Raw genomic sequence first — 27297 nt, forward strand, 5'->3', positions numbered from 1 at the left:
AAAAAGAAAAAAAAGTCAATGAATTGATATCTAACAATATTCTATTATCATAGATTAGTACCTAGTCCAATTGTCATCAGAGAGGCCTCCTCCTGCAGGTGATGGGAGCAGATGCAGAGATCCTCATCCAAATACTAGCTGGAGCTCTGGGAACCCTGCATAAGGGTGGACTGTAGGACCCAGAGGGGTTAAGAACACCAGGAGAACATGTCCACAGAATCAACTAGGCAGGGACCAAAGGGGCTCAAAGAGACAGATGAAGCAATCATGGGTACTGCATGAGTCTGTGCCAGGTCCTCTGCATACATGCTGTGTTTTTTTACCTTGATGTGTTTGTGAGAGTAAGGGTATCTCTGACTATTTTCCCTATTCTTAGATCCTTTTCCTCCTCCTGGATTGCCTAATCCAGCCTTGATATGAGAATTTGTGCCTAATCATACTATAACTTGCTGTGTCATGTTTTGTTAATATGCTTGGGAGATCTGCCCTCTAGTGAACAGAAATGAAGGAGGAGGGGATTTAGGGGAGAGAGGTACAGAGAAGGAGTGGAAGGAGGGGAAACTGTATTTTGAGGTGTATTGTGTCAGAGAAAATAAATTTTAATAAAGAAAGGAAGTAGAGGAATATGGACACAGTGAGGCAAGATTGGACCAAGGCAAGACTAAAACTCAGCAGGGCAAACACCAAATACTGTTGCTCTGTCTCAGATACATGGGGCTTCATTCTCAAAGGACTTAGATAGCTTTAACACTGCAACTTTTCATACATGTCTCTCCTTTGCTACTTCCACTCCATGTATTCAGCTTTCCATGGCAGATGTCCCATAGCTTGGGTATTTCAACATCTGATGGTCTCAAAATGCAACCCAGCTTCATCTTCACAACTTTATGCAATGAATACTCACAGCCTCCACACAGAGTTTCTGACTCTGCCAAAACCAAAAGTGTACAACAGTGTTAAACTGATGCCATGGAAGAAATCATGACCATTAAATTGTGCATCTTTCCTGTTTCCAGAACCAGTACAACATGGGTAATTCCTCCCAAATTTGGCTTCTAAGTTGTGATGGACCCTGCCATTTTTCAAACTGATTTGCAGCAGACTCTGTATGAAGTTTCAACCTGGCACTAGAAATCACTTTGTTCAATCCATCTATAAGTTAAAGGTTTAGCTGATGGGGTCTTACACATAGGGCTGATAGGCATCTACTGTAAAGCAAGGGAGTTCTCTTTAATAGTAACAGTCTTCTTGAAAGATCCTGCTGGCTTCACCAGCAGACTGTCATCTGAAACTACATAGTGCTATTTTTCAAATTTTTATTAAGAAAATTTCTATTCATTTTACATACCAACCATAGATACCCTCTCCTCCCTCAGCCTTCCCCCCACTAACGCCCCATTTCCACATCCTCCAAGTCAAGGTTTCCAATGGGGAGTCAGCAGAGACTGGTACATTCAGTTGAGGCAGGTCCAAAGCCCTCCCTTCTGCAAAAGGCTGCCCAAGGTGTCACACCTTAGGCACTGGGCTCCAAAAAGCCTGCTCATGCACCAGGGATGAATACCAATCACCCTGCCTGGGGGCCCACCAAACAGTTCAAGCTAAATAACTGTCTTCCATATCCAGAGGACCCAGTCTAGTCCCATGGGGGCTCCTCAGCTATTGGTTCACAGTTCAGGTGTGTCCACTAGTTTGGCGGGCAGCTCTGCATGTTTTCCCATCATGATCTCAATGTCCCTTGCTTATAGAATCCCTCTCTTGTTGTTTGGACTCCTGGAGCTCGGCCTGGGACCTGGCCATGGATCTGTGCATCTGATTCCATCAGTAACTGGATGAAGGCTCTATGATTACAGTTAGGGTATTCACTAATCTAGTTACTGGAATAGACCAGTTCAGGCACCCTCTCAACTATGGCTAGTAGTCCAAGGTGAGATCATCCTTGTAGATTCATGGGAACTTCCCTAGAATTCTGTTTCTCCCTATTCCCATGATGTCTTCATTTATCATGGTATCTCTTTCCTTGCTCTCCCACTCTGTCCCTGTTCCAGCTCAAACCTCCCATTTCCTTATGTTCTCATACCCCATTCCTTGCCCTCCATTAACGTCCCCTCACCCTCAGTTTGCTCATGTAGATCTTATCTATTTCTCCATCTCTGGGCTACCTATGTGTCCCTCTTAGGGTTGTCCTTGTTAGCTAGCTTCTCTGGAGCTGTGGGTTGTAGTCTGGTTATCCTTTGCTTTGTACATCTAGTATCCACTTATGAGTGAGTACACACTATGTTTATTCTTCTCGGTCTGGGCTACCTCACTCAGGATGATTTTTCTAGTTCCATCCACTTGCCTGCATATTTTATGATATCACTTTTTTTAACTGCTGAGTAGTATTCCATTGTGTATATGTGCCACATTTTCTGAATCCATTGTTTGGTTGAGTGGCATCTAAGCTGTTTCCAGGCTCTGGTTATTATGAATAATGTTGCTATGAACATAGCTGAGCATGTGTCCTTGTTGTATGATTGAATAATCCTTGGGTATATGCCTAAGAGTGTATAGCTGAGTGTTGAGGTAGACTGACTCCCAATTTTCTGAGAAACCACCATACTGATTTCCAGAGTGGCTGAACAAGTTTGCATTCCCATCAACAGTGGAGGAGTGTTCCCCTTGTTCCACATCATCTCCAAATTAGCTGTCTTCAATATTTTTGATCATAGCCATTCTGTCAGGTGTAATATGGTATCTCAGAGTCATTTTGATTTGAATTTCCCTGATGACTAAGGATGTTGAGTAATTCCTTGAAAGTCTTTCAACCATTTGAGATTGTTCTATTGAGAATTCTCTGTTTATAGCTCTGTAGCACATTTTTAATTGTATTGTTCTACATTTTGAGGTCTAGTTTTTTAATTCTTTATATATTTTGGAGATCAGCCCTCTACAATTAATAAACAGGACCTCCTGAAAGCTTTTGTAGGGCAAAGGACACAGTCAATAAGACAAAAGAACAGACTACAGAATGGGAAAAGATCTTCACCAATGTCACATCTGACAGAAGAAATGCATTTAAAGAAAATGAAATTTAAAAATAATAATTGTCTTTTAGCATGATAAAAGTACTTTAAGATAAAAAACTTAGCTATATTAGCTATATTGACTTTTTTAAAAAAAGTAGAATCTTCCCTAGTTGAGGAAATGCAATTAATAAGCGACTGACTGATCTTGTCCATGTGCACATACATGTTGGCTACTGAGATCTGTAACTTGACACACAGAGTTACAGGCAATGGTCTATTTCTCAGTCTTCTAAGCTGACATAATTCTGTCAAGCAGAACTGAACATATCTGCAAAGGAGAGTTGTCTAATTGGAAATTCAATATTCACTGGCTCAAACTAACTTTCTCAAATTGTACACCCACCAATCTGGTCTATGTTCATGATATGAATTAAAATATGCAGGAAAAATACTAAATCACTCACCCTGAAACAATCAGGTCCTCTTTCATAATGGTGACTCCAGCAGCTGATTGCCAATCCTGTTTCCCCCTAAAGTGCACACAATAAACTATTCCTCCTATTCTCCTCTGAAGGCATCAGCCATACTCCACATGCAAATCCTTTTCCTGTGACTGCAATGGATAGTCAACTACATGACACAAATGGGTAAATTTAAAACTTTGAGGTGGTAGAGTCATTTAATTTAAGAATTTATAATGTTTGATGATGGAAACCAAGGTCAACACTGTGGGGACCAATGTACTGGAATCAAGGCCACTTGAATTAATATAGAAGAGTTTCTCTCAGAAAAACATTCTAAATAGCTGGGGGTGCAGCTGTTCAAGAATTAATATGCCTTCCAAAGGAGAAATCATTCCATACACTTGAGATTAAAAAAGAAAAATTTTATTAATGATAGCATGCATCCATTTCTGACTAATGCTCAATGAGGAGCCAGCCTGGAACAGATTTTGCATTCCACATGTTCTGTCATCCTTAAGTTTCCTTTAGGTTCAGGCTCCAGTTATACGTTGAACAATTTAAATAGGATTAGGAGATTGCAAGTCTAGCCACTTAGGCAGATGGGAAACTCACACAGCAAAGATAATTCCAGATTTATTTCTTAAGTACACCACTAACATGAAACAGCAGGTCATTCTTCATTGACAGGGTCCTGAGGTAGAGGTGCCAGGAGATGAGAAGGCACCTCCTCATCCAGGGGATGAGAAGGGTAGGAAAAGTAGAAGTCAGAAAAAATAAAGGCTGGTATAGGGAGGTCTTTACAAGTTATGCCTCATGCCAAGTAAACTTCTTAAGGAGAATAGCATCTTCCAGTGGGAAATAGAAGAAAATAAGAGACTTCTATAAAGTCAACAGAAGCTACCATACAATGGGGCAAACTCAGGAGGAGGCAATTCACACAATGCTGCATAAAGAGAACACAGAGTACCTCAAAAACATTACTGACTAAGCACATAGTGGCCTTGGGATTGATAACCATAGTGCCCTGTGGTAATAAGAGTTGTATTCTCAGGATATGAAGCAACCCCTTCACAAAGGTCCTGGCCCAGATCATTACCAGCTTTCCCTAGCATATTCCTGGTTTTAAAGAAGGAGCTCTGCTGTGGGATGTTCTGTATGGCAAATGTGTTGCTGATTGGTCAATAAATAAAACACTGATTGGCCATTGGCTAGGCAGGAAGTATAGGCGGGACAAGGAGAATAAAGCTGAGAAGTGGAAGGCTGAGTCAGAGAGACACTGCCAGCCACCACGATGAGAAACAGCATGTGAAGATGCCAGTAAGCCACGAGCCATGTGGCAAGGTATAGATTAATGGAAATGGATTAATTTAAGCTGTAAGAACAGTTAGCAAGAAGCCTGCCACGGCCATACAGTTTGTAACCAATATAAGTCTCTGTGTTTACTTGGTTAGGTCTGAGTGGCTGTGGGACTGGCAGGTGATAGAGATTTGTCCTGACTGTGGGCTAGGCAGGAAAACTCAAGCTACAGAGCTCTATTTTATTCTCAATATATGAGGTCCTTAAAGAAAGCTCCCAAGTCCTAGACTCCAGGCCTTTTCTGGTTCTATGAGCACCTTCCTTCTCTCTGTGTGAGGGCCTAGAGGAAAAGTCTTATTGATCAGGCCATCATTCAACACAATAGTATTTTTCTTTTCAAATAGGTATCACCTTGTCCATCTGTCAGAACCATGCTTTTCTCAAGAAAAGAATTGAGAACTTAATTGCACACCAGGCCTTAAGGTTGGTTGTGACCCTGTAGTGCCCCCTAGAGCAGCTTATTAAGAGGCCTGTTCTTTGATATAAGGATGGGCCTAGTGAAAATCAAGGGTGTCTCCTTTGTCATAGTTTGGAGCCAAATGCCTGGACAATCCTGGTGAACAAATGTGTATCCTAGCATCTTAATCTCTAACAGGCCTGGTTAGCATATACTTATCTTTGTGGTATTTTAGAGGCAGCCTCCCTTAGTTAAATTCTACTCTCTGTGACTTACTATCTCCTAAGCATTGGTAAATCCTTTATATCACCAATTCTACTCTTCTATATCACAGCTTAATAGTGGAGTGCTACTCAACAAAAGAGATGCCATTTATAATCCCTATAAAATTATTTGCAAATTCATCATTAGAGAAACTAGGCCTCTACAAATTTAAGAGCTGCCTTCCATGACTGCATGAAAAGCATGTTGACCTTCACTACAAAGATGTTTCTACACATAGCTCCCTGTTCCCAATGCTCTGAGCAGAGACAGCCCACAGAGCAATGTTATTCAGAGTCCTACACCTGGGTCCAGGGAGTTGCAAGGACCACATGGTACCTCACAGGACAGGGAATCTGGCTACAGGTTCCCACCCAACCCCAGAGAGGACTGCCACACTGGCTTCTGAGGCTCACCATTTGCTCTTCCTGACCTAGGGACAGCAGCCTCTTGCTCACCATGCTGTGACTTCCCAGCTTACCCATGCTCCCTCCTCTGCTCCTTCTAACAGCACAGGCAGCACACAAAACCACTGGTATACACTCTGTTACAAAGACAAGACTGCAGCCTGGCCCTGGAAAGCCCACCCCCACCACCACTCTCCTCTGACTGGCAGGTAAGACTGGAGGGCCTGATTGGCTACTGAGGCCTGAGTGACAAGAGCACCTTCCTTAGGATAACTGTGTGCTTAAAGACTCTGTGCAGTGAGTGGTTCCTGGCCCTGCCTTCCACCCAAGACACAGATCTTTTCCAGATCTACAGAGATTTCCATTACAACAGCACTTGCCCCTGGCTCAAATAGCTGACCTTGCTATATTCCTGCACTCCACAGGCACTTCCCCTTCTTCCTCCTGGACACCATGTGGCTAGCTTGCACAGCCCATTACACAATGTGGAGTGGAGTGATTCCCCTCTCCACCAGGTTGAAGTATGCCCAGAATATTAACAATTACAGAGAGATTTTAGGACACAAAATAAAATGTCTGTTTTATGGCTTCACACTGAGGTCTGATGAACTCAGGTACTTTTTACCTGGTTGTCATAGGGACTTTAGACAACCAAGAGAGAAAAGCAGGAATCAGATCACAGACAAGATAGATCTTTCTTCCATCAGAAGGCTGGATGATGGTTCCATTGCTTTAGGAGATTTATTCCTGAAATTCATTTCAATCTCTTGACAATTTAACAACAATATGAAGTGTAATCTTTACAATAAGTTGAATACTTAAAGAAAAATGGAACAAGTTCCTTTATGAGCACTACTGTTAGGTACAACATCTTCCTCTGGGCAAATGAAAATAAAACAAAACAGTATTAGTAACGTTCTCTGCTTGAACAGAACTGATAGATTCAGTCTCCCTATTTAGGTAGAACGTGAATTTATTAGAATGTCTCACATTCTGTGGTCTAGCTAGTCCAACATTGGCTGTCAACCAATGAAAAGTTGAAGAATTCAGTACTTCTTCAATCCTTGAGGCTGGATGTCTCGAATGGTCTTCAGTATACACCGGAATTCCTAAAAATTGGGCTCTAAAGAGAGTAAATGAATCACCTTCCTAGGCAAAGAGAATGAGCTTCCTTCTTCAATATTCTTTATATATATAGGCTACCACCAGAAGGTCTGGCCAAGATTAAAGGTGGATCAAATTACCTTGAAGATCCAGATTAATGAAGGGTCTTCCCATTTCAAAATTTTAAATAAGAATAATCTCTCACAGGTATACCCAAGTGCTTTACCCACAAAAATATGAAGTGGGGATTCAGCCATCATTGACAAGTCCAACCCATTAGATCTGGGGGTTCTGGTAGAGGAGTTAAAAGCCTAAAAGCAAGATGCTTTGGAGTCATTGCTTTTTCAATGTATTGGCTGTTTCCTGCAGTGAATTTCTTGTGTGAAATTGTAGCTTTCTCATCTGTTACTACCATGGAATTCAATTCAAGAGCTTCTAGCAGTGTAATTGATCATTATTGGGCACAATTTCCCCTATGTATTTGGGGTATATTGATAACTTCCCACAGTTATGTGTGAAAACAGTTACACAGGCAAAATTTTGAGACATCTCAGACATTCAAGGACAAAGTATGAGCATATTGTTGATTTGCAACCCTTAGATAGATGGAAATGTACTCTGGCTTTACCTCACCTGCAGATAAGAAAAACTATCCTGAACAAACCTCACTAACCCTAAACTCTTAACTCCTTATACTTACTTTCACCTCAGTTTATTAACACGAGACTTTAGCTTAGAGATTTATTGCCTGTAAACACTGAGATATAGTGGAAAAGGTAATCAGCCATTTGCTAGTACCTGGAGATGAGTAAACTTTCCCAAGAACCCTCTGAGGACCTGTCCATCCATAGCCAGAGGGACGGGAAGGTGCCAGGTTCTGTTTCTTGTACAAATTAAGCTTAATTCTATCTTGATTCTGCATCTTTAAGCAATAGGTATAATCTTTAGATCTAAGAAGTTCCTTTTAAGCAACTGATTATAGCTAAAGTGCTACAGCAGACCAAAAGCTGCACATCTTCCTCTACTGCTTAGGCAGGTTGCCTAGTAACCAAAGATGCTTACCCTGCCTGTGGAAAAATGGCTCATGAGAGCCCTTTGGAAGCAGAGCAGGTGGAAAAGACAGTTTTACCTTATTCATCATTTTCATGATTAATAGATTTTTTTAACTTATATGTAGCCACATTTAGGAATGTAGTTTGAGCACAGGAATTCCCACCTCAGATTACATTTGTGGATTTAATTCTTAGTTGACCTCACCAAAAAACTTTCACTAGCCACTCCCACCTTGTGTCATAAGTGAAACCTGACAGTTATTGCTCTGTGTATGAATTTCAAGCCTCTCCTTGCATTGCCAAAGAACTATTGTTTTTAAATGTATATAGGCCGGTACCCTCACTGTAGAGATGATGCTTACTTGGAACAATAAAAAGATGGACTGAAAGAGCACAGTGTGAGTAGATTCATTCCTCTCCCCTCACTTCTAGTTTTCCTCCACTGGTTGTAGAGTCTCCTTTCGACTCAGAGAGAAAGTCTTTAAGGCAGGCCCCTAAAAGCTTTTGCTATCCTTACCCAATTCTTTGTGCATTAGTTAATTCCAGTGCTAGTCAGTTTTAGGTACCAAAAACAGTCGTCACAAGAGGCAAGACAGAAGATCTGAGAAAGATTTCTTACCTGAAGGAGGCAAGGAGAATGTGGGAGTCATTTCCAAAGCAATGCTTTGCCTAAGCAACAGAAGCATGGGTATTTTACGTGGGGAGTCTGTAAACATTATATAGAGTTCTGCTGTTCTCACACTGACAATGGAGAGAGAATATAAATACAGAAAACACAAAGGAAAAGTCACCTATCAGCACTGTGGTCACTGCTCTTAGTTGGATGGCTCTGCTGAGCTACTGTAACCTAAGAACAAGGCTTCCTTTGCCTCTGAGCAGGCAAGTTCAGAAGAAGGCCACAGCTGCTTCCACACAGGATCATTTTGACTAGGAGTTCATTTTAACAAGCCCTGGCTGCTGTCTGTCTCAGGACTGTGACATTGCTATAGACAATTCCATTATTTCCTTTTCCTAACTTTTTAAAAAATGTTAGTTATATGAGTATTTTGCCTGCATGTGGCTTTGCACAGAACCTACAAAGGCCAGAAGGGAGCAAGATATCCCTGGGCCTGGAGTTACAGCAAATAGTTAGCTACCATGTGGGTTCTAGGAATAGAATTTGGATCCTCTGAAACAACATCCAGTGATCTTATCTACTGAGTAATCTCTCTAGCCCCTTCTATTATTTCAATTTTATTTCCATACATTTTAATTAAAAGATACAGCATCACTTTCCCCTTGTTCTCTCTTCACTCCATCCCTTTTCTAATGTTTCCCTCCCAACTTCTTCCTTGTCAAGTATGTATGAGTATGTATGCTGAAATACGTGAAGGTAACCTGCTGAGTCTGTTTTTGTTGGTTGTATATGGTTGCAGGGCTGACGACAGTGTAATAGAGAGCAGTAAGGGAATGTACATTAGTGACACAGAAGAGGAATCAAACCTGCATGTTGAAAGTGTGTTTCAGTAAGAGGCCTTGCAGATGTCCATGAATTCATATCCAGGTTCTTTTCATTTTGAACACCAAACAGGGTGGTGAAGAAGTCTTATTTCTATTAAACTGATAAAATAACCTGACTCAAAGTAACTTTGGGGGAAAACATTCACTTGATTCATAATTTTATGGTACATCCCTATCAAACAGGACCTTTCCTGCCATGGTCCCCAAAGTATCATGATGTTAATAATGTAAAACACTCTCACCTTCTTAAATCCCAAAGTGTTGAAAATTTTCAACATTTATTAAGTCTACAGACACATAAATGTATATTCTGTGAAAAAAAAGAGTAAGAGCCCACTGTTTTCAAAAAGGGGAGAACAGGAGAATAGCAAATAATCAATCACATTTAAGGAAACCAAAACCTAGCAGCTTCCTGTATCACACTGTACAAGTTCTGAGACTCTAATGATATTCTGGGCTCTCAGAGACTGCGGAAGCTCCATGTTTCAGGCTCTGCCATCACTAGCACACACAGCTTGCCTACCATCCCAGTTCTACTCCGCAACTGCAGCTCTCCTTGGTCATCCTACAGTCCAGGAACCTACCACCCCTTCAGGTGTCCACTGGACTCACTGACCTCTCAGGGCCTCTCCGCAGGTGTTTCAAATCTGTTCCAGTGTCATCAGCTCTTCATGAGCCCTTCAGTCTTGGATTGGCAGGCAAGATACCGAGGCAGAAGAATCCCAGCAAATTACCAAACTGTCTGGGCTCTGCCCAGATATCAAGCAAAGGTAGTATCTATTCCTTTGGTCTACTGTATGTGGATTCTACTTTTTACCTGACAGCTTACTGAATTTGAGGGGATACAAAGGGGTAAAGAATAACACAGCAGACAGGAGGAGACGTGAAGGAGATGGGAAAGGACAGGAGGAGACAGGAGAGGACCTGATCATCCCTAGGGCACTGGAAGTGCTTCAGTTCTCTGAGTCCCAGTATCAGTTCCCTGGAATCTCTACTGTCTGGTCCATCTAGTCCTGACCTCCTGGAGATGGTGCACTGATGGAGCCTGGGAAGTGTTCCTATTCCCAGCCTTGCAGTTACTGTTTGTACCTCAAATCAGCTTGGCTTGCCCTCAGTCAAGTGACAAGGACACAGAAATGTGAGCAGGGGAAGAACAGAAAGATATTAACCCTATCCAATCAGCAGCCTGGCGAAGTCTTCTCCCCATCCTCTACACTCACATCCTGAGACCCTGTCACCCTAGAAATGTTGTGAGCCTGAATTTTAAGGCAATTGGAACTTACATCTCCCACAGCTTCAACCTTGGGGTTCACATGCCTTATGGAAAAAGACACCTTAAGCATTGGAGGTGAGATTATCCAGAGGCCCACAGTCTTGTTCAGGTCTGCAGAAGATAGCAAGGGACAGTTTCCTGAGCCCACCATAGACTTGTCTGTTCCTGGGGGCCTGCCTCCATACCCCACTGTACACTTAGCCCTTGGATGTTGTTGAAACCCTCAAACTCCAGCCTCTGCCTCCTAAGTTTTGTGATCACAGGGTTGGACACCATGTCTGGCTTTGGTGACTTCTTACTCAACTTTAATGGGTGTCATGGAGTGAACATGTGGACATTCAAAATATAAAATTTTAAAAGTCAATAAAAAGAAGTAACCATGGTGATTGATTCCACTGTATCCATAGTCAGGAAGCAGACAGTGATGAATGTCGGTCATTATTACATAATTCAGTACCAAATCTATGGAATGGAATGGTGCTATCATTTCTAGAAGGCAGAAGAGTCTTCTCATCTCAATGAACTTAATATATAAGATAATCTCTCATAAGCACACCTCAGAGAATAACATGATCTAGATAAGCCCTCAGAGGTGTGACTGGAAGAGTGTCCCTTGACTGACTCTTATCAAGTTGAAAATCAATATTAGCCATCACACAAAATTAATAAAATTTGCTGTGTAGACTGCCTGTGTAGACAGTGACACTATTCCTTTTTTTAATGATATCTCAAATACCAATGAGCCATGTTTGAAGACAAAGTACATAAAACATAGGAGTATGGACTTATTCCTTTCCCAGATGTAAGCAGCAAATTGCTAAGGATCTCCAGGGCAGGAATATGAACCCCATGTAGAGTAAGGCATCTTGGAGAACTCTGCTGACCCATGCTTTTACCTTATTAAATCAGAATCTTACCCAAGCCATCTCAGCAACTGAGCTATGATCTTCTTACCAAAGAGAAGAGGAGACAGAGAGATAGAGACAATATAAAGAGACAGAGAGGGAATGAGAAAGAGTGTGTGAGAGACAGACTCCCTAAGGACCCATTGAAATGAAACTTACAAAGTCAACAGAACTGTAAACATGGCTTTGTGTCAATTCTTAAGTGTGGCTCTCCCTCACAAGACTACACTATCCAAAAGTCCTTTCTTTCTAATAATATCTGTGCTAAATCCATGATAAACATCTCTTTTAAGCCAGGTGTGGTCATATGAGGCAGAGGCAGGTGGATGTCTGTGAGTTCCAGGTCTAGCCTATCTACTACATAGTGAGTTCGAGGTCAGACAGGGTTAGAACATGAGACTGTGTCTCTCCAAATGATCTTGTTATCAAAGAGGAGAGACAGAAGCAGAGAGACTGAGAGACGGGGGGGGGGGGGGGAGAGAAAGAGAGAGAGAGAGAGAGAGAGAGAGAGAGAGACTGACTCCCTAAGGACCTACTGAAATGGAATTTACAAAATCAACAGAACTGTATACATGGCTTTGTGTCAATTCTTAAGTGTGGCTCTCCCTCACAAGACCACATTATCCAAAAGATCACTCCAAAAAATCTTCTTAATAAACATCAGGACTAAGAAAGTGGGTTAAGAGATAAAGTACTCATCTTGCAACTATCCCTTTACTTCTGCATTATAAAGTCAGTTGCAACAGTGCATGCCTATAGTCCAATGCTTTTAAGGCAAGATAAAAGGCAGGCAGCTACCTATGACTCTATGTGTATAGAAATTAAATAAACACAGATTTCACGACTTTCAACTCAAAGTGACCCTTAAACTGTTGTTTCTGACCCTCTAGCTACTGATATTTCTCTAAGAGAGGCTCACATTCTGGAACTCTCTCTGCAAAGGGAGGTGATCTCCTGCAGATCCCACTATAGCTCTGCAGCCTTCATGGTCCCTTGTGTTTTCAGGCAAACCCAGCCCCAATGATGCCCACACAGAAAACACTGTAGAAGAATAATTTAATGTCTGATTCCAACCACATAATGTCACAAGATGTGGCATCTGCCCTATCCACCTGCCCAAAACCATGCAAACTGAGATACCTCTGCAGATCAGAAATTCCTTTTGTCCCCTGGAACTGACCTTCACTGAATCACACCATAGTGGCTGGCAGTAACAGAAAGCTAAAAGCATTCTAATCATGTATTGCTGAAGGATGATCCCCATCACTCCCTTTCTACCATTTTCTAAACTGTCTGTAACATTTACAAGACAAACACGAAAGGGAAATGTAACGTCTAGAACTTGTAGAAACCAGACCTTCAGTTTTCCAATCTGTCTTCCCAGATTCCCACTGTCACAGAAGCAAAGCCTATGTGTACACACTGGACAGTAATATAACAAGCATCATAACCTCCCACGCCAGGGTGGCAGAGCCTTCGCATCCCCAGGGAATACACACTCCCTGGATCAGTAAGGCTCAGAAGCCAAGGGCCACTGCTCAGGTTACTACAGGGACCAACAGAAACACACTCTGGCTCATGGTCTATCCCAGTCCCAGCAGTTCAGACTCTGACAGCTCAGCCAACCTGCTCTTCCTGGACAGTGACCCCCCACACTGACCATGGCATAGCTATGGCACTCCTTAGAGCTTCCTATAGCAGAAGCAGAGGAGAATCCCAAAGAGAACTTGGAAATTACCTCCCACTGGTGATACTGATGACTAAGTCTCCCAAAGCTCCTCATTAGTTAGGACCACCCAGTTGGACCTCAGGACATTAGCAGCTACCCTACTGGGTGAGCAGAGAACCAATGACTCAAACAGCACAAGCCTTCCCAGGTCTGCCCTTCCACACTAGGGTTGGACAGGTATCTAGTCTGAGAAACTTGTAATTTAGAGAATATTCCATTTTCTACAGCACTTCCTATTCCTCTTTCAAGATACTGGGTCCTTTGCATGCACATTCCATTACACACTCAATGCCCAGTGAAGCCAACCCTTTGCTTCAGTGCTGGGGGGGTCCTGAAGCCAAACACAGGTCACATTCAAACAGTAACTGTTATTAAAGCAGAAACAGAACACAATGAAGGGTCTATGGGAGGGCTTGGAGCCAGGAAAGAGATAGTGGAAATGAGGAAATAATAATCCCATAAAATTATGTTGGAAAGTTGAAACAGGCTTTATGGCCATGTGCTCCAGAGACTAGGGATGTGTACTAGAGCACACTAAGCACCACTCATGCATTTCTCCCAGGCTGTACATCTTAAACCTGGAAAAGAGTCATGTTAGGCAGGGCCATACCATTTTACCCAGTTCTTCTATTTAGGTTGAACTGGTGTAACTAATGTAATTTTGTTTCACAAAAATTCAGTTCTTTATCCAGATTCTTGATTGTCTGGTCTGTAAAGCAAAGAAATGGTCAGTCAGGACATTTATGGAATGTCTAAAATCGATGACCTCACTACTCATTGCTACTGTCAACTCCTGTCACAGCAGGAAAGCTTTCACCTCCTTCTTGCCAATCCTTTCTGTGCTGTGACTACACCTGCTTTACTGTGGATCAGTGAACTCAACTCTTACACAGGTCCCACTTCATCTGTAATTTCACAATGAAATTTAGAGAGGTTGAGGGTACTCATTCACTGGTCTATTTTCCATCTCACTGACCAATCAAAGCCCATCCTGGAAGGATTTGCAGGACTGTCTTCCCAGCACTGGGCAGCAGAGGCAGGATTTGGTGTTCAAAGCAATTCTCAATTATGTAGTATGAGACAAACTTGAGCTACAGGAAACATTGTTCTAAACCAGTGGTTCCCAACTTTCCTAATTCTGTCATACTTTAATACAGTCTTTTATGAGGTGGTGAACCCAACTATAAAATTATTTTCACTGCTACTTCATAACTAAAATTTTGCTACTGTTATAAATTATAATAAAAACATCTGTATATTCCAATGGTCTAAGGCTACTGCTGTTAAAGGGAGCCTTTACCCTTCATGTTGAGAACCATTGCTCTATAAAGGTATATAAATAAATAAATAGCACCTAAGAAAAATTGGAAAGAAATTCTTAATGGTTAGGAAACATTGGAAAACAGAAACAAATGGAGATTAGAGCTATAATACATTTAAAGAAAGTGAAATTTAAAAAATGATACCACTAATTGACTTTTTAAAATGATAGAAATAATTGGAAGAACACTTAGCAGTACTGACTTTGCAACAGAGTAGGCACTTCCCTGCTAGAGAGAATGCCATTCGTAAGACATTGCATGACTTTCCCATGTAAAGTGTCAGCTGCTGAGTGCTATAAGCTAACACATGGAGTTAAAGCCTGTGTCTCAAACCTCTGAGCTGACTTAACTGTGTCAACTAGGATTGCACATATCTGTACAGGAGAGTTCCCTAACTGGAAACTGAAGACTCAGTACTTCAAGTTACCCTCCCTAAATTGTACACCCACCAATTCTATCTGTCTTCATTTACATGGTAGGAATAATACCAGGAGTTAAATTACACAGAAAGTCACTCCCCCTGCCCAGCCAGTCCTTTTTATGATGAAGACCTCTGCAGCTCACTGCCTTAAACTCCAGCCCATGATCTAGCTATTGCCTAGTCTGTTTCCCCCTGCGGTGTACACAGGACACTGTTCCTCCTCCTCTTCTGGTCTGAAGGGAGATACCATGATCCACATACAAATACTTCCCTGTCACTGCAATAGGCAGTCCACTATGTGACTCAAAGTGGTTACTTTAGAACTCTGTGGTGCTACAGACCTGCAATACAAGAATTCATGGTGCTAGCTGGGCAGTGGTGGCGCACACCTTTAATCCCAGCACTCGGGAGACAGATGCAGGCGGATGGATCTCTGTGAGTTTGAGGCCTGCCTGGACTACAGAGGGAGTTCTAGGAAAGGCACAAAGCTACACAGAGAAACTCTGTCTTGAGAAGCAAAAAAAAAAAAAAAAAAGAAGAATTCATGGTGCTTGGTCAGGACAATAGCAAGAGGAATACCCTGTGGGGATACAGACAGGATTCAAGTCCTCCTCAATCTACATCAGAGAATTTGACTCAAAAACACTTTTCAAAACGACTGGAAATGCAGCTGTTCTAGGCTATGATGGCAGCAAGCCAGGACTTAATGTTGGTTGTGACCCTGTGAGCATCCTGTTAGAGGCCGGTTCTTTGACAGGGGCCAGGGAATTGGGGGACCCTTTTGGCTGGTTGTAAATTAGCATTTTCTCTTTTGTTATGGGAATGTTCCTCAATGGCTGGTTAGTGCTGGGGAACAAGTATTTACATCTTATCATACTAATCTCTAAAAGGCACGGTTAGCATACTACATATCTTAGGGATATCTGAGAGACAGCCCTCCCTTAGCTTAATTCTACTTTGTGACTTAATGTCTCCTAAGAATGGGTAAACCGTTTTACCATCAATTCTATTACCATCAATTCTACTCTTCTACATCACAGTTTAGCAGTGGAGTGCTACTCTACACAGATGTCCTTTACCAGCTCCACAAAATTAACTACAGATGGATCCTAAACCTAAATGTTGAAAATGCAGAACTGCTTAAAGATTCTACAGAGACCAGGACTTTCTGAGTTTGGCAAATCTGCCTTCCATAGTGACAATACAAGCATTACAGGCCCCAGCATTTCACAGGGACATCAACAACAAGGATATTTGTAAGTCTTGTTCCCAATGCTCTGCACAAACACAGCCCACAGAGAGAAGTTATTCTGAGGATTCAGCCCCAGCCCAAGGAGTTGCAAGGGCCACGTAGGACACGCAGGATCAAAAAGGAATACACGCGTGACACACAGGACCAGGAAGGAACATGTGGGACTCGCAGGGCCGCACAGGACCAGGCAGGATCACGCTGAATTCTGCGTCTGGCCACTGGCTCCCACCCTTCCTCGGGAGGACCCACCACCCGGCTCCGGCTCAGCCGGCCGCTCCTCCCAGTCTGGGGAAAGCAGCCCCTCGCTCACCATGGCCGGCCACTCCTCCCGGTCTGGGAACAGAAGCCCCTTGCTCACCATGGCGCAGCTGCCAAGTACTCAACCCACAGCAGAGCCCACGGGGCACAGCACAAGAGACCAACTTCCTACTTCCTCATCATAAGAGCTGAACCAGAAGCCAAGCGCCAGGAGGAAGAACACTCCCATCTGACTGGTGAGTCCGCTCGACTCCCTGATTGGCTAGTGAGGCCTGAGTGACAGGACCGGGTAAGCTGAAGGGAAACAGTCCAGTGGTTCCCAGCCCTGGCTTCCACCTGAAGCACAAACCTATCCCAGATTGGCTGGAGATTTGAGCCAAATTCCACAGCAAGTCTCTAGTTAATATAAACCAATGGGTTCAGTTTTAAAAGAAAGTATGCATTTTCAGAAGGAGGCTACTCAGACAATATTGCACAAGAGGAACACAAGGTATCTCTAGAACATTACAAAAAAAAAAAAAAAAGGCCACAGTGGCTGGGACTGATTACCACAGCCCCAGGTGTGGAAAGAGATGGTTCTCAGGATCTGAAACAAATCCTTCCCAAAGGCCCTGGTCCCAGACTTTTACCAGCTCTCCCGAGCATATTCCTAGTTTTAGAGAAGGAACTCTCCCCCCACCCCGCTCCTGCCCGCCCCTATATATCAGGGCCTTAGAGAAACCTCCCAAGGCTTAGACTGGTTGCAAAACTGAGAGAGACATAGTTTCTCAAGTATCTTCTAGGAGTTCTGCACTTTGAATTTGACATTTATGTGTAAGATCCATTTGGAGTTAATTTTGTGGAGATTACAAATGGCATCTCATGTACTGGGTAGCACTCCTCTACTGAGCTGTGATGTAGAAGAGTAGAATTGGTGATATAAAGGATTTGGCAATGCTTTGGTCATTGTAAATCATACAAAGTGGAATTAAATGGTGTGGGGGGGGGGTGTCTGCCTCTAAAACACCCAAAGACAAGTAGTATGTAAACCAGGCCTGTTACAGAATAAGATGCTAGGATGTAATTGTTTGTTCAGCTTTTGTGTATAGTGGTCACATGTCTGTACATGTGCTAATGGGGTGTGCATCTATGGAGAGAGGATAGAGCGAACCCTTTGGGTAAAGATCTCTCTATAGTAAGCTGGAGCATCATAGTTTTAAGAGGGATTTCATAGTTGTGTTGGCTGTACACATCTATTCGATGATGTTTTGTCATGTGTTTGCTGGTTCTTTGTATTTCCTACATACACCCATTAAAAACCAAAAGCGCCAGGCGGTGCCAGCAGACGCCTTTAATCCCAGAACTCAGGAGGCAGAGGCAGGCGAATCTCTGTGAGTTCGAGGCCTGCCTGGTCTACAAGTTCCAGGAAAGGCGCAAAGCTGTGCAGAGAAACCCTGTCTAAAACAACAACAACAACAACTACAACAAAGCAGTGATGCCATGTATTATATATGAAGACTGCCTTGTGTTTTCTCTAAGGACTAAATTATTACATTATCTTATACACAGTTTCTATTCAGCTTTCTTTTGTTTGATTCTTGTTCCTCAGTACTATCTAAGGACAAACAATTGGCACCATCCTATGATCAGCTGTGCCTGCTTATAAGGGATGACCACCATCAGGTTTGCTGGCTGTTGATATTCCATCATAGAAGAAGATATTCCCTCCTTTGGAGTATAGAACCTCTTTCCCATGCAATTCAGACCTAATGACATGTGACCTTCTGGGGCACTAGGTGGAGCCTGATGAAGTGCTCCTATTCCCAGCCTTACAAAGTACCCTCCCCACCTCAGCAACTGACCTATGATCTTCTTACCAAAGGGAAGGAGAGGTAGAGAGATAGAGAGACAGAGATAGAGAGACAAAGACATAATGAGAAAGAGTGATAGAGAGAGACTCCCTAAGGACCCATTGAAATGGAACTTACAAAGTCAACAGAACTGTAAACACGGCTTTGTGTCAGTTCTTAAGTGTGGCTCTCCCTCACAAGACCACACTATCCAAAAGTTCTTTCTTTCCACTAATATCTGTGTTAAATACATGATAAACATCTCTTTTTAGCCAGATGTGGTCACATGAGGCAGAGACAGGTAGATGTCTGTGAGTTCCAGGCCTAGCCTATCGACTACATAATGGTTCCCAGGTCAGACAGGGTTAGAAAGTGAGACTGTGTCTCAAAACAGACCCACTCCAAAACTCTCTACTCAATTAACCTTAGGGCTGAGAAAATGGGTTAACAGATAAAGTACTCACCTTGCGACTATCCGTTTATAAAGTCAGTTGCAACAGTACATGCCTATAGTCCAGTGGTTTAAGGCAAGATAAAAGGCAGAGAGGAGAAATCCTGCCAGCTATGAACAAAATAGATAGCAGAATAGAGATCCTGTCTCTAGCATGCTGATGGGAAAAGACCAACAACTAAAGTTATTCTCTGAATTTTCTACCCATCCCATGACACACATGCACACCTTTCCACACACAAATGAACCAACCCATACAAACAGTCAGAAGAAAATATATAATAAAATTACAAGTTGAATGATGGGGACACAACTTTTATTCCAATACTTGGAGGCAGAGGCTGGTAGAATTCTGGGAGTTTGGGGATAACCTAGTCTACATTCTGAGTTCAATGATAGCCACTAATACAGAGAGAACCTGTCTTGAAATAAAATTCACATTCTGATTTGCATTGACTCATCCTGAAATCCTTTTCCAAAGTGCACTGAGGTGCCCCAGCTTGACCTGAGCAGAGGTCCCTATGAACACCCAGTTTGCAGCAACACAGCATGAGCCTGTGTCTCTGGGTCTTCATCCTTTCACAGAACCAATATTTTTGTCTGACCATTCTCAAGTCTCACTAAATAAATTTTGCAGAGCCTACTTGAGCCATAAATGGGAGTACAGAGGCAGGAAGACCACTGGCAGTTTTAGGAAAGCTTGTCCTATATAGACAGACAGACAGACAGACAGACACACACACACACACACACACACACACACACACACACACATGCAATGTAAAAGAAAAACAAAACTAAATAACGAAGAGCACAGCAGATTCAGGACAATATCTCTTGAAGTCATTTCAGGTGTCCATTCACTGGTCCCTGTCAAATTATTCTCAGAAATGAATGTCGCCAAGCACGGTACATAGCAGAGCCAGGCAGATTTCCTTGAATTTGAGATACATTGGTCTACATAGTGAGTATGATAGTTAGACATGTCTTAACACACACATACACACTCACTCACAAATATAGTTGAATATAATTTTACTTTTTGTTTGTTACAGGATCTGATTAGAAAGTTCCAGCTGACCTAGATCTCACGATCCATAAACAGCTTAATAAATAATATATATTGAATATTTTAAATCAAATTCCAGCAAGCTTTCATTATATACCATTGGCTCATTATTCAAAGTACAGCAATTTTCTATACAAGAGGGAGCTTCCAAGGAATTTTCTGTATATTTACTTATATTTCAAAAGAACTGGAAGTGGGAGAAATTTTACACTGTTTACATTCCTAGGTTGTTTTCCTCCATCTAATCATTCTATTGAAAGACCCTAACCCTTCAGGCTTACAACCCCCAAGCCCCAGCAGAATGAGGAACTAAAAAGAAAACTAGTTCCAAGGGCAACCTGACTCAGTCATGATTCAACCACCCCTGCAACAATGTAACAATGTAAAGAGATTTCTGTTAAGAGATGTGCTCAACTGTGACTGGGATAATTGCAAGTGTTCCAGGAAGGATCACTGTGACCTTTGTGTAAACTCCACTCCTGTCCTGATACCCCACCTTGAGGTTTCAGGAAGAATATGCATGCAGACATGACTGTACCCACCCTGTGATCAGGCCATGATCTTATGAAATTAGCCTCTAGACATAAATCCATCGAAACAAAATTGCATGGGAATTGTAATCTTATGGCTTTTGTGGGTTTTTCCTTTAAAAGTACTTATGTGACTGTAGTGAGATGCGACTCTTGCTCTTTGGAGCTGAGTTAGCCCATCTGTACAGTCACTTCTTCAATAAACCTCGTGCTGTTGCATCAACTGGATTGGAGTCTGGGTTCTTGGGGTGCCCACTTGAGACCCTAGACTTTGGGGTCTATCACTATAAAATCAATATCAATTTTTCTTGAACTTTTTCTAATTTAGAAACATTTTCATAGTTTGTTTGTAAATTGAGTTGTTTTCACATTTTGTTTTATGTTCACATTTTGTTTTATGCTAAGACTCTAACTGTGGAGGCTGAAATAATAACTACTAAAGTAAATATTCCAGCTGCCAGTAACCCAATAAATTTTTAAGAATGTTTTTCTAAAAAAGTTAGAAATTTTCCAAGTATTGTATTGAAATTTTTGTAATACCACTCTTTGTTTTAACTTTACTGCTATAAAAAACTAAAAGGATGTTGATGATTCACAATTATGGCATTATTTGTTGTGCTATCAACACATAGAGTTAAATAGCTGTTATTGTATGTTACATGAAATAAAGAATGACTATACTGGAGTACTACATTTTCTATTAGTAACACATGAGAATCAACAACACAACCTTATGTGTAATATGTTTATATCAAAAGTAAAATTAGCTGAGATTTTAAAAATATAAGAAGGAAATATAAATGCCATAAATTTAATTTTCTATAATAATTAGAAGAAAAATGTTAATGAGTTGATGCTAAAATGGATTTACTTCAAGTCCTAAGTGCTAATATTGTTGGACCCCAAAGTTTAGGGTCTCAAGTGGGCACCCCAAGAACCCAGACTCCAGTCCAGTTGATGCAACAGCACGAGGTTTTTACTAAAGCGACTGTACAGATGGGCAAACTCTGCTCCAAAGAGCAAGAGTCACATTGCACCATAGTCACATAGGTGCTTTTAAAGGAAAAACCCACAAAAGTCATAAGATTACAATTCCCATACAATTTCATTTCAATTGATTTATGTCTAGAGGCTAATTTCATAAGATCATGGTCTGGTCATAGAGTGATCACAGAGGGGGTACAGTTATGTCAGTGTGTACATTTTTCCTGAAACCTCAAGGGGGGTATCAGGACGGGAGTGGAGTTTACACAAAGGTCACAGTGGTCCTTCTGGAACACTTGCAACTATCCCAGTCACAGTTGAGCACATCTCTTAACAGAAATCTTTTTACATTGTTACATTGTTGCAGGGGGTAGTTGAGTAATGATTGAGTCAGGTTGCCCTTGGAACTAGCTTTCTTTTTAGTTCCTCTTTCTCCTGGCGCCTGGGGGGTATAACCTGAAGGGTTAGGGTCTTCCATATTAAGTGTAAGCACTAACATGTGCAGTTGATGTGGTTTTGGACACTGAACACAGGGCTTTGTGCATTTTATGCAACTCCTATACTAACTGAAATACAGGACTCAATCCATAATTACTTTACAAAGCTCATGTCTTTTTATGATCTTTATGAAAAACATAACATTAGTTACTATATGCAATGGAAAAAGTCAACCTATATGTTAATTTAAAGTAAATAATAATTTTAAAAATGCACATGTCAAAGCTGTAAGTGGAGGAACAGGATATGTAGACGAGACTGCTATACAGTATCTGTGCCATGCTTGCAAAGCTGAAATATAAAATAAAAATGGGATCTTCCATACTTAAAAGAAACCAGTAAAATTAGCAGTGTTCTCATAATATTTTCTCCCTAATGGGTAATGACTGAATCATGTACTGTCTTAGTTAGGGTTTCTACTGCTGTTAAGAGACACCATGACCATGGCTGCTATGGGCTGCAAGGATATATCCTAAGAACTCAGCTGCTTATGGCAAAGTCATTACCTGAATGGATCAAGGAATTCCTTCAGAGGAAGCCAAATTCCAAGGAGCTTTTGGTGTTACTTGGTTTGTTATATATCAGATAACCCTCTGCGCTGACAACTATGCTCAGTTCAAGCCTCCCTGTAATTATCGTCTTTGGCAGCATCTGGCCAGGACCATCCCCAGAGGGAGGAAAATATCTTATCGGAGATACCTCTGTACTCTCTAAGAACAGACTTAAGCATCCAGACTACCCATTTGAGAAGGCCTGGCGGATGTCCCAATTAAGCTTAACTACCTCCTTTCCCAAATCTTTCCTCTAGTTCCAGATCTCCCTTTAACTATCACCAGAGGCAGCTAGCTGTAGAGTTGCCTAGCAACTGAGCACACTTTCCCCTGCCCTGCAGAAAAATGGCAGATAGCCTGAACAGATAGGAGCCACAGGAAAAAAGAAGGCAGTTTTATTTTCTCCCATTGACTTAGCAATTTATAGATTCTTAACATTTTCTACCAATCACATTTAAGATTATAGTTGAGTACATAAAATCCCTCTTCTTAGATATTACCCAAATTTAGCCTTTAGTTAATTCATTAGTCACTTCCCTTTTGGGTTGCAAATGATAATTAACAATTACTGCCTCTCTATGTGACTCTTATCACCCCTCAGTTTGACCCTGGAAGCCTGACAATCACTGCCTGAGGAACTGCTTACCTGCCTTTATGACCACACAGGAATTCAGGCCTTGTGACCTGGCTGGAGGGGAGGAATGTGATTGTTTGGGTATATAACTATAAAGCTAGAGACTGAAGGATAAATTAAAGAGCTCAGTGTGCTGAGATTCTATTTTCCTGAAAATAGTCCTCACCATTCATAATTTCTCTCCTGAGCCCCTGGGATGTATAATGTTAAGGCTGGTCCCTCTAATATTATACAGACATGGCAACTCTTATAAAGGAAAAACATTTCATTGGAGTGACTTACATTTTTAGAGATTTAGTCCATTATCATCATTGAGCAACATAGTGGTGTAAAGGCAGACATAGTGCTGGAGAAGAAGCTGGGCATTGTACAACTTGACACACAGGCAAAAGGAAGTCGTCTGGGACACTAGGTGTGGCTTTAGCATATATGAGACCTCAAAACCCACTCCCACAGTGATACATTTCCTCCAACAAGGCCATACCTACAGCAACAAAAACACATTTCCTAATAGTGCCACCCCCTTTGAGCTTATGAGGGCCCATTACATTCAGACTACCACAGGTACTAAGTATTAATGTTCACAAGGAAGTATGATAGGTTCTCATGTGTGAGGAAACAATGAAAACATACTATTGAGAAAGACTAAAAGAATGTTTGTTTCTACACCATAACTTATAAGACCATGAAATTTTCAGTGGGGTCACCCAAGGCCCCTTGATAAATTATATGAAGTATTCGGCTTACATGAAACCCAATGTAGGAAAAATGATGAGATTGCTCCTTGTCCTCCAACTGGACACGGAGGAAATGAGGCACTTCTTTAGTACTGGTTATGCTGAGATGCCTGTTTTAATACCTCTGCTTCCAATAACTTTTACAGGGTAAACTGTTATTGTTCCCATTTTTTTTCATTGCCCAAAAAAAAGCCATACCATTATTAATTCCAAGGCATCCTGGTGTATTATTTGTTATTCATGGTCAAACATTTGTGAATCAGAAGCCTTATTGTAATGAGCATAGTAAAAACATACTTGTCTTTAGACATGTAAAAATAGCTTAGTCAGGAACCCCACTAAAACCAAGGCCGCACCTGATAACCGGAATTCAATGACATCACTCACTCAAGATAACCGGACAGTCTTACAAACCCATGACGTCCATTGGACAGTTTATAAGCAGATACCAAGAGTAATGCTCTGCTCTCCACATCTAGAGATATGCCACCTTGATCTGCACTGTGTCTGGAGAGTCTCACCCAGGATCCTGACCTCCAATCAGAGACTTCTGTCACTGGACCTAACCTTCAGCTAAGATACATTGCACAAGTGAGCAGCCCTGGGGAAATGACCATAGTTAGGAATTCAGACAGTGAACCTTGTGTGATGGCCATCAGCATAATAAAGTATAACATTTGTTACACTAAATATGTACATCCACCTTCTTGTTCATGACGTTTCTCTTTTCCCCACTTCCTCTCCAGCATTTGTTGTCAGTTGTTTAGTGGGTCTTTACCATTCTGACTGCAATTACCACAATTCTTACCAAGAGACCAAAACCTTTCTAATAGAAACAAGAACAATTTATAATACCAACAACCTCCATAATTCTAATAATAGCCAATATAACTAGTTTTTTAAATACAAAATAGCAAATGCCTCAAAACAACAGTTAAGAGTTTATCTGCCTCATACAATTTCCATTTTACTGAGGAGTTCACCTATGAAGATTAGCCAGGCTGCCCAGGAACACTTAAAACTCTAGCAACTTCTTATACTTTCGGTTGTGAGCCTGGCCTTTAATGGCAGAACCATCTCCCAGGCCTGATTAGCAATTTCTAAGGGCTCAGAAGGCAATAGTGGCCCCATGGAAAGCTTTGTAAAGCAGCTGGGCACCAGGAAGTATTTGGAAGGCATTTGGGCTCAAAGAAGGACATAGAGAGTAGCTTACAGGCTAAGGAATCAGAAGGCAACCTTGTGGTGAGAAGGTCTAAAAAGGAAAGCCTCACTTTCTCCGCATCAGAGGTTCACTCGTATGTTCTGGTGGAAGGTCCATCTCAACTCCTCTCCCCCATCTCTTTCCCCAAACCTGCCCCCTCAAAGCCCACCAAACATGGCTCCTCCCCCAGATATGCTCAAGACCACTGCCATAGGCTATTTAAACTGCATCCCAGAAAACAGACACATGGTTTTACGGCTGGAGGATCACTCAGGAATGCTTTACCCATTAAACTGGGGCTTTTTCTAATTTGGTCTCATTAAGATGGCTGCATCAGTGGAGAGGCTTATCGGGTGCAAAAACCCTTCACTGTATCCCCAGGGTGAGCTGTTCCTGGACTATTCCCAGCATCCCACCACTCCTGACAGCTACAGTGGAAGCAGCACGACCTCCACCTCTCTGGATTTCACCATCAGACTTGGTTGACTCCTTGCTCAGCAAGACTCAGGTCCTGGGGATCTCCAGGAACTAGTTCCAGGGATGCACGGGATTATGCTCCTGGAAGACTTTCTTCATCTCCGCAGATATTCACAGATAGGCAAGACAAGAGCTGGGGTGGTGAGCAGGGCCTGTGAGCTTGTGCAGCCCCACCTTCCCACCTTGCTGAACCAAGCCTGACAATCACATGCTAAACACCCTCTCTCCCTGAGGAAATCCAGAAAAATCATCCCTCAAGGACAGCAATCTTCAGGTGCATCCCCAGGCAAGTCTCTCACAGACACACCCACACAATATGCTCACAGACACACCACCCTCCACCTAGAAAATGCCTTTCCAGACATTCTTTTAGCCTGACTCAGAGGACCTGAGGACCTGAGAATCCTGTGGTGACCTCAGCCCTTCAGAAATAGGCAGAATGAGGAGTGCCTGTCTGCTAAACTGGAGAGCTGCTCTTAGGTCCAAGGTCCAGGGGAGACACCAAGGCAGCCATCAACTGCAACCACAGAGCCCTGGAAGAGAAGGTGTCATACAGGAGCCGGGAATCCAAAGTCACAACTGGCAGGGTAGTCAGACCCTGAGAACTGCAAGATCTATAAGATCTGAGGTGGTGGAGAAAACATGGTCAGTAGATGTACTAACATAAGATGGGGGAAGGAACCTAATGAGAATCTATTTCTAGACAAAGTACTACAGGAAACAATTGACTGTTGGGAGAAGAAGTATTATTCCTTCCCAGGCATGAACCTCCAAGTTGGTTATGCAAAAGAGTGGTCTGCCCTGTAATCATAAATTATGAAATACCAAATGGACTCAGGAGCATATATTTAAATATTTATGTGCATAGACATGTAAATATAAATGAAATAATAATAAAAAAGAGACAACCAATTTGAGATGGAGCAAGTGAAGAACATAAAATGATTAGAAAGAAGAAAGAGGAGGGAGTTCAATGTGTTCACATCTTAAATATTAATCATGGGACATAGAGCTAAATAGTGAATTCTCAGAAAATAAAATACAAATGTCTGACAAACAATTCAAGTGTTTAACATACTTAGCTATTGAGGAAATGCAAATTACAACTTCTCTCTAATGTCATGTCACCCCAGTCAGAATGCCTATGATGAAAAAAGAAAAAAAAAATGACACAAGCTGTCATTGATATGAGGAAAAGAAACTCAATTTCAAATCTTGAGGGAATGCAAACTAGTGCAACCATTTTAAAAATCAGTGTGGGGTTTACTTAAACAGGTAACTCTACTCTCTCTGTGTTCTTTCTCTGCTCTCTGCTCTGCTCCCTCCCCTGCTTCCCTCCCCCACCAAGCCTGGCTCCTCTCTTTCTTCCTCCTGCCTTTTCCTCCTAATAAAGCTCTAAAAACTAAAACAAAAAAAAATGGTCACTGGAGATATGCCATATGACCCAGCAGTACCACTTCCATATATATACAAAAGGGAGTCCACATCCTATTCTAGAGACATCTGCTAGTTCGTGTTCATTGTGATTATATCTACAATAGACAGACAATGGAAGCACCCTAGATTTATATCAACTGATGAATGAATAATGAAAATTGTTAGAGTCATACAGTGTAATGTTATTCAGATA

General features: G+C 41.8%; 1 protein-coding gene across 11 annotated transcripts in view; it reads right to left on the minus strand.

Annotated features, from left to right (window-relative positions):
* Positions 1 to 17075, minus strand: part of LOC128105057 (zinc finger protein 431-like) — a 28201-nt gene extending 11126 nt beyond the window's left edge. For 2 of the 11 annotated variants that reach the window (XM_052729889.1, XM_052729883.1), the window contains exon 1: positions 16807 to 17073. Coding sequence is in view for 2 of the 11 variants with exons in the window: in XM_052729881.1 (XP_052585841.1) it covers positions 16759 to 16809 (51 nt within the window). In the remaining 9 variants the exon portion in view is untranslated. The other 9 variants (XM_052729886.1, XM_052729885.1, XM_052729890.1 and 6 more) reach the window with 9 other exon arrangements.
* Positions 17076 to 27297: the final 10222 nt, after the last annotated feature.

The sequence above is a fragment of the Peromyscus californicus genome, unplaced genomic scaffold (assembly GCF_007827085.1).
Source record: "Peromyscus californicus insignis strain IS unplaced genomic scaffold, ASM782708v3 Scaffold_9__1_contigs__length_137607984, whole genome shotgun sequence".
Lineage (NCBI taxonomy): Eukaryota > Metazoa > Chordata > Mammalia > Rodentia > Cricetidae > Peromyscus > Peromyscus californicus.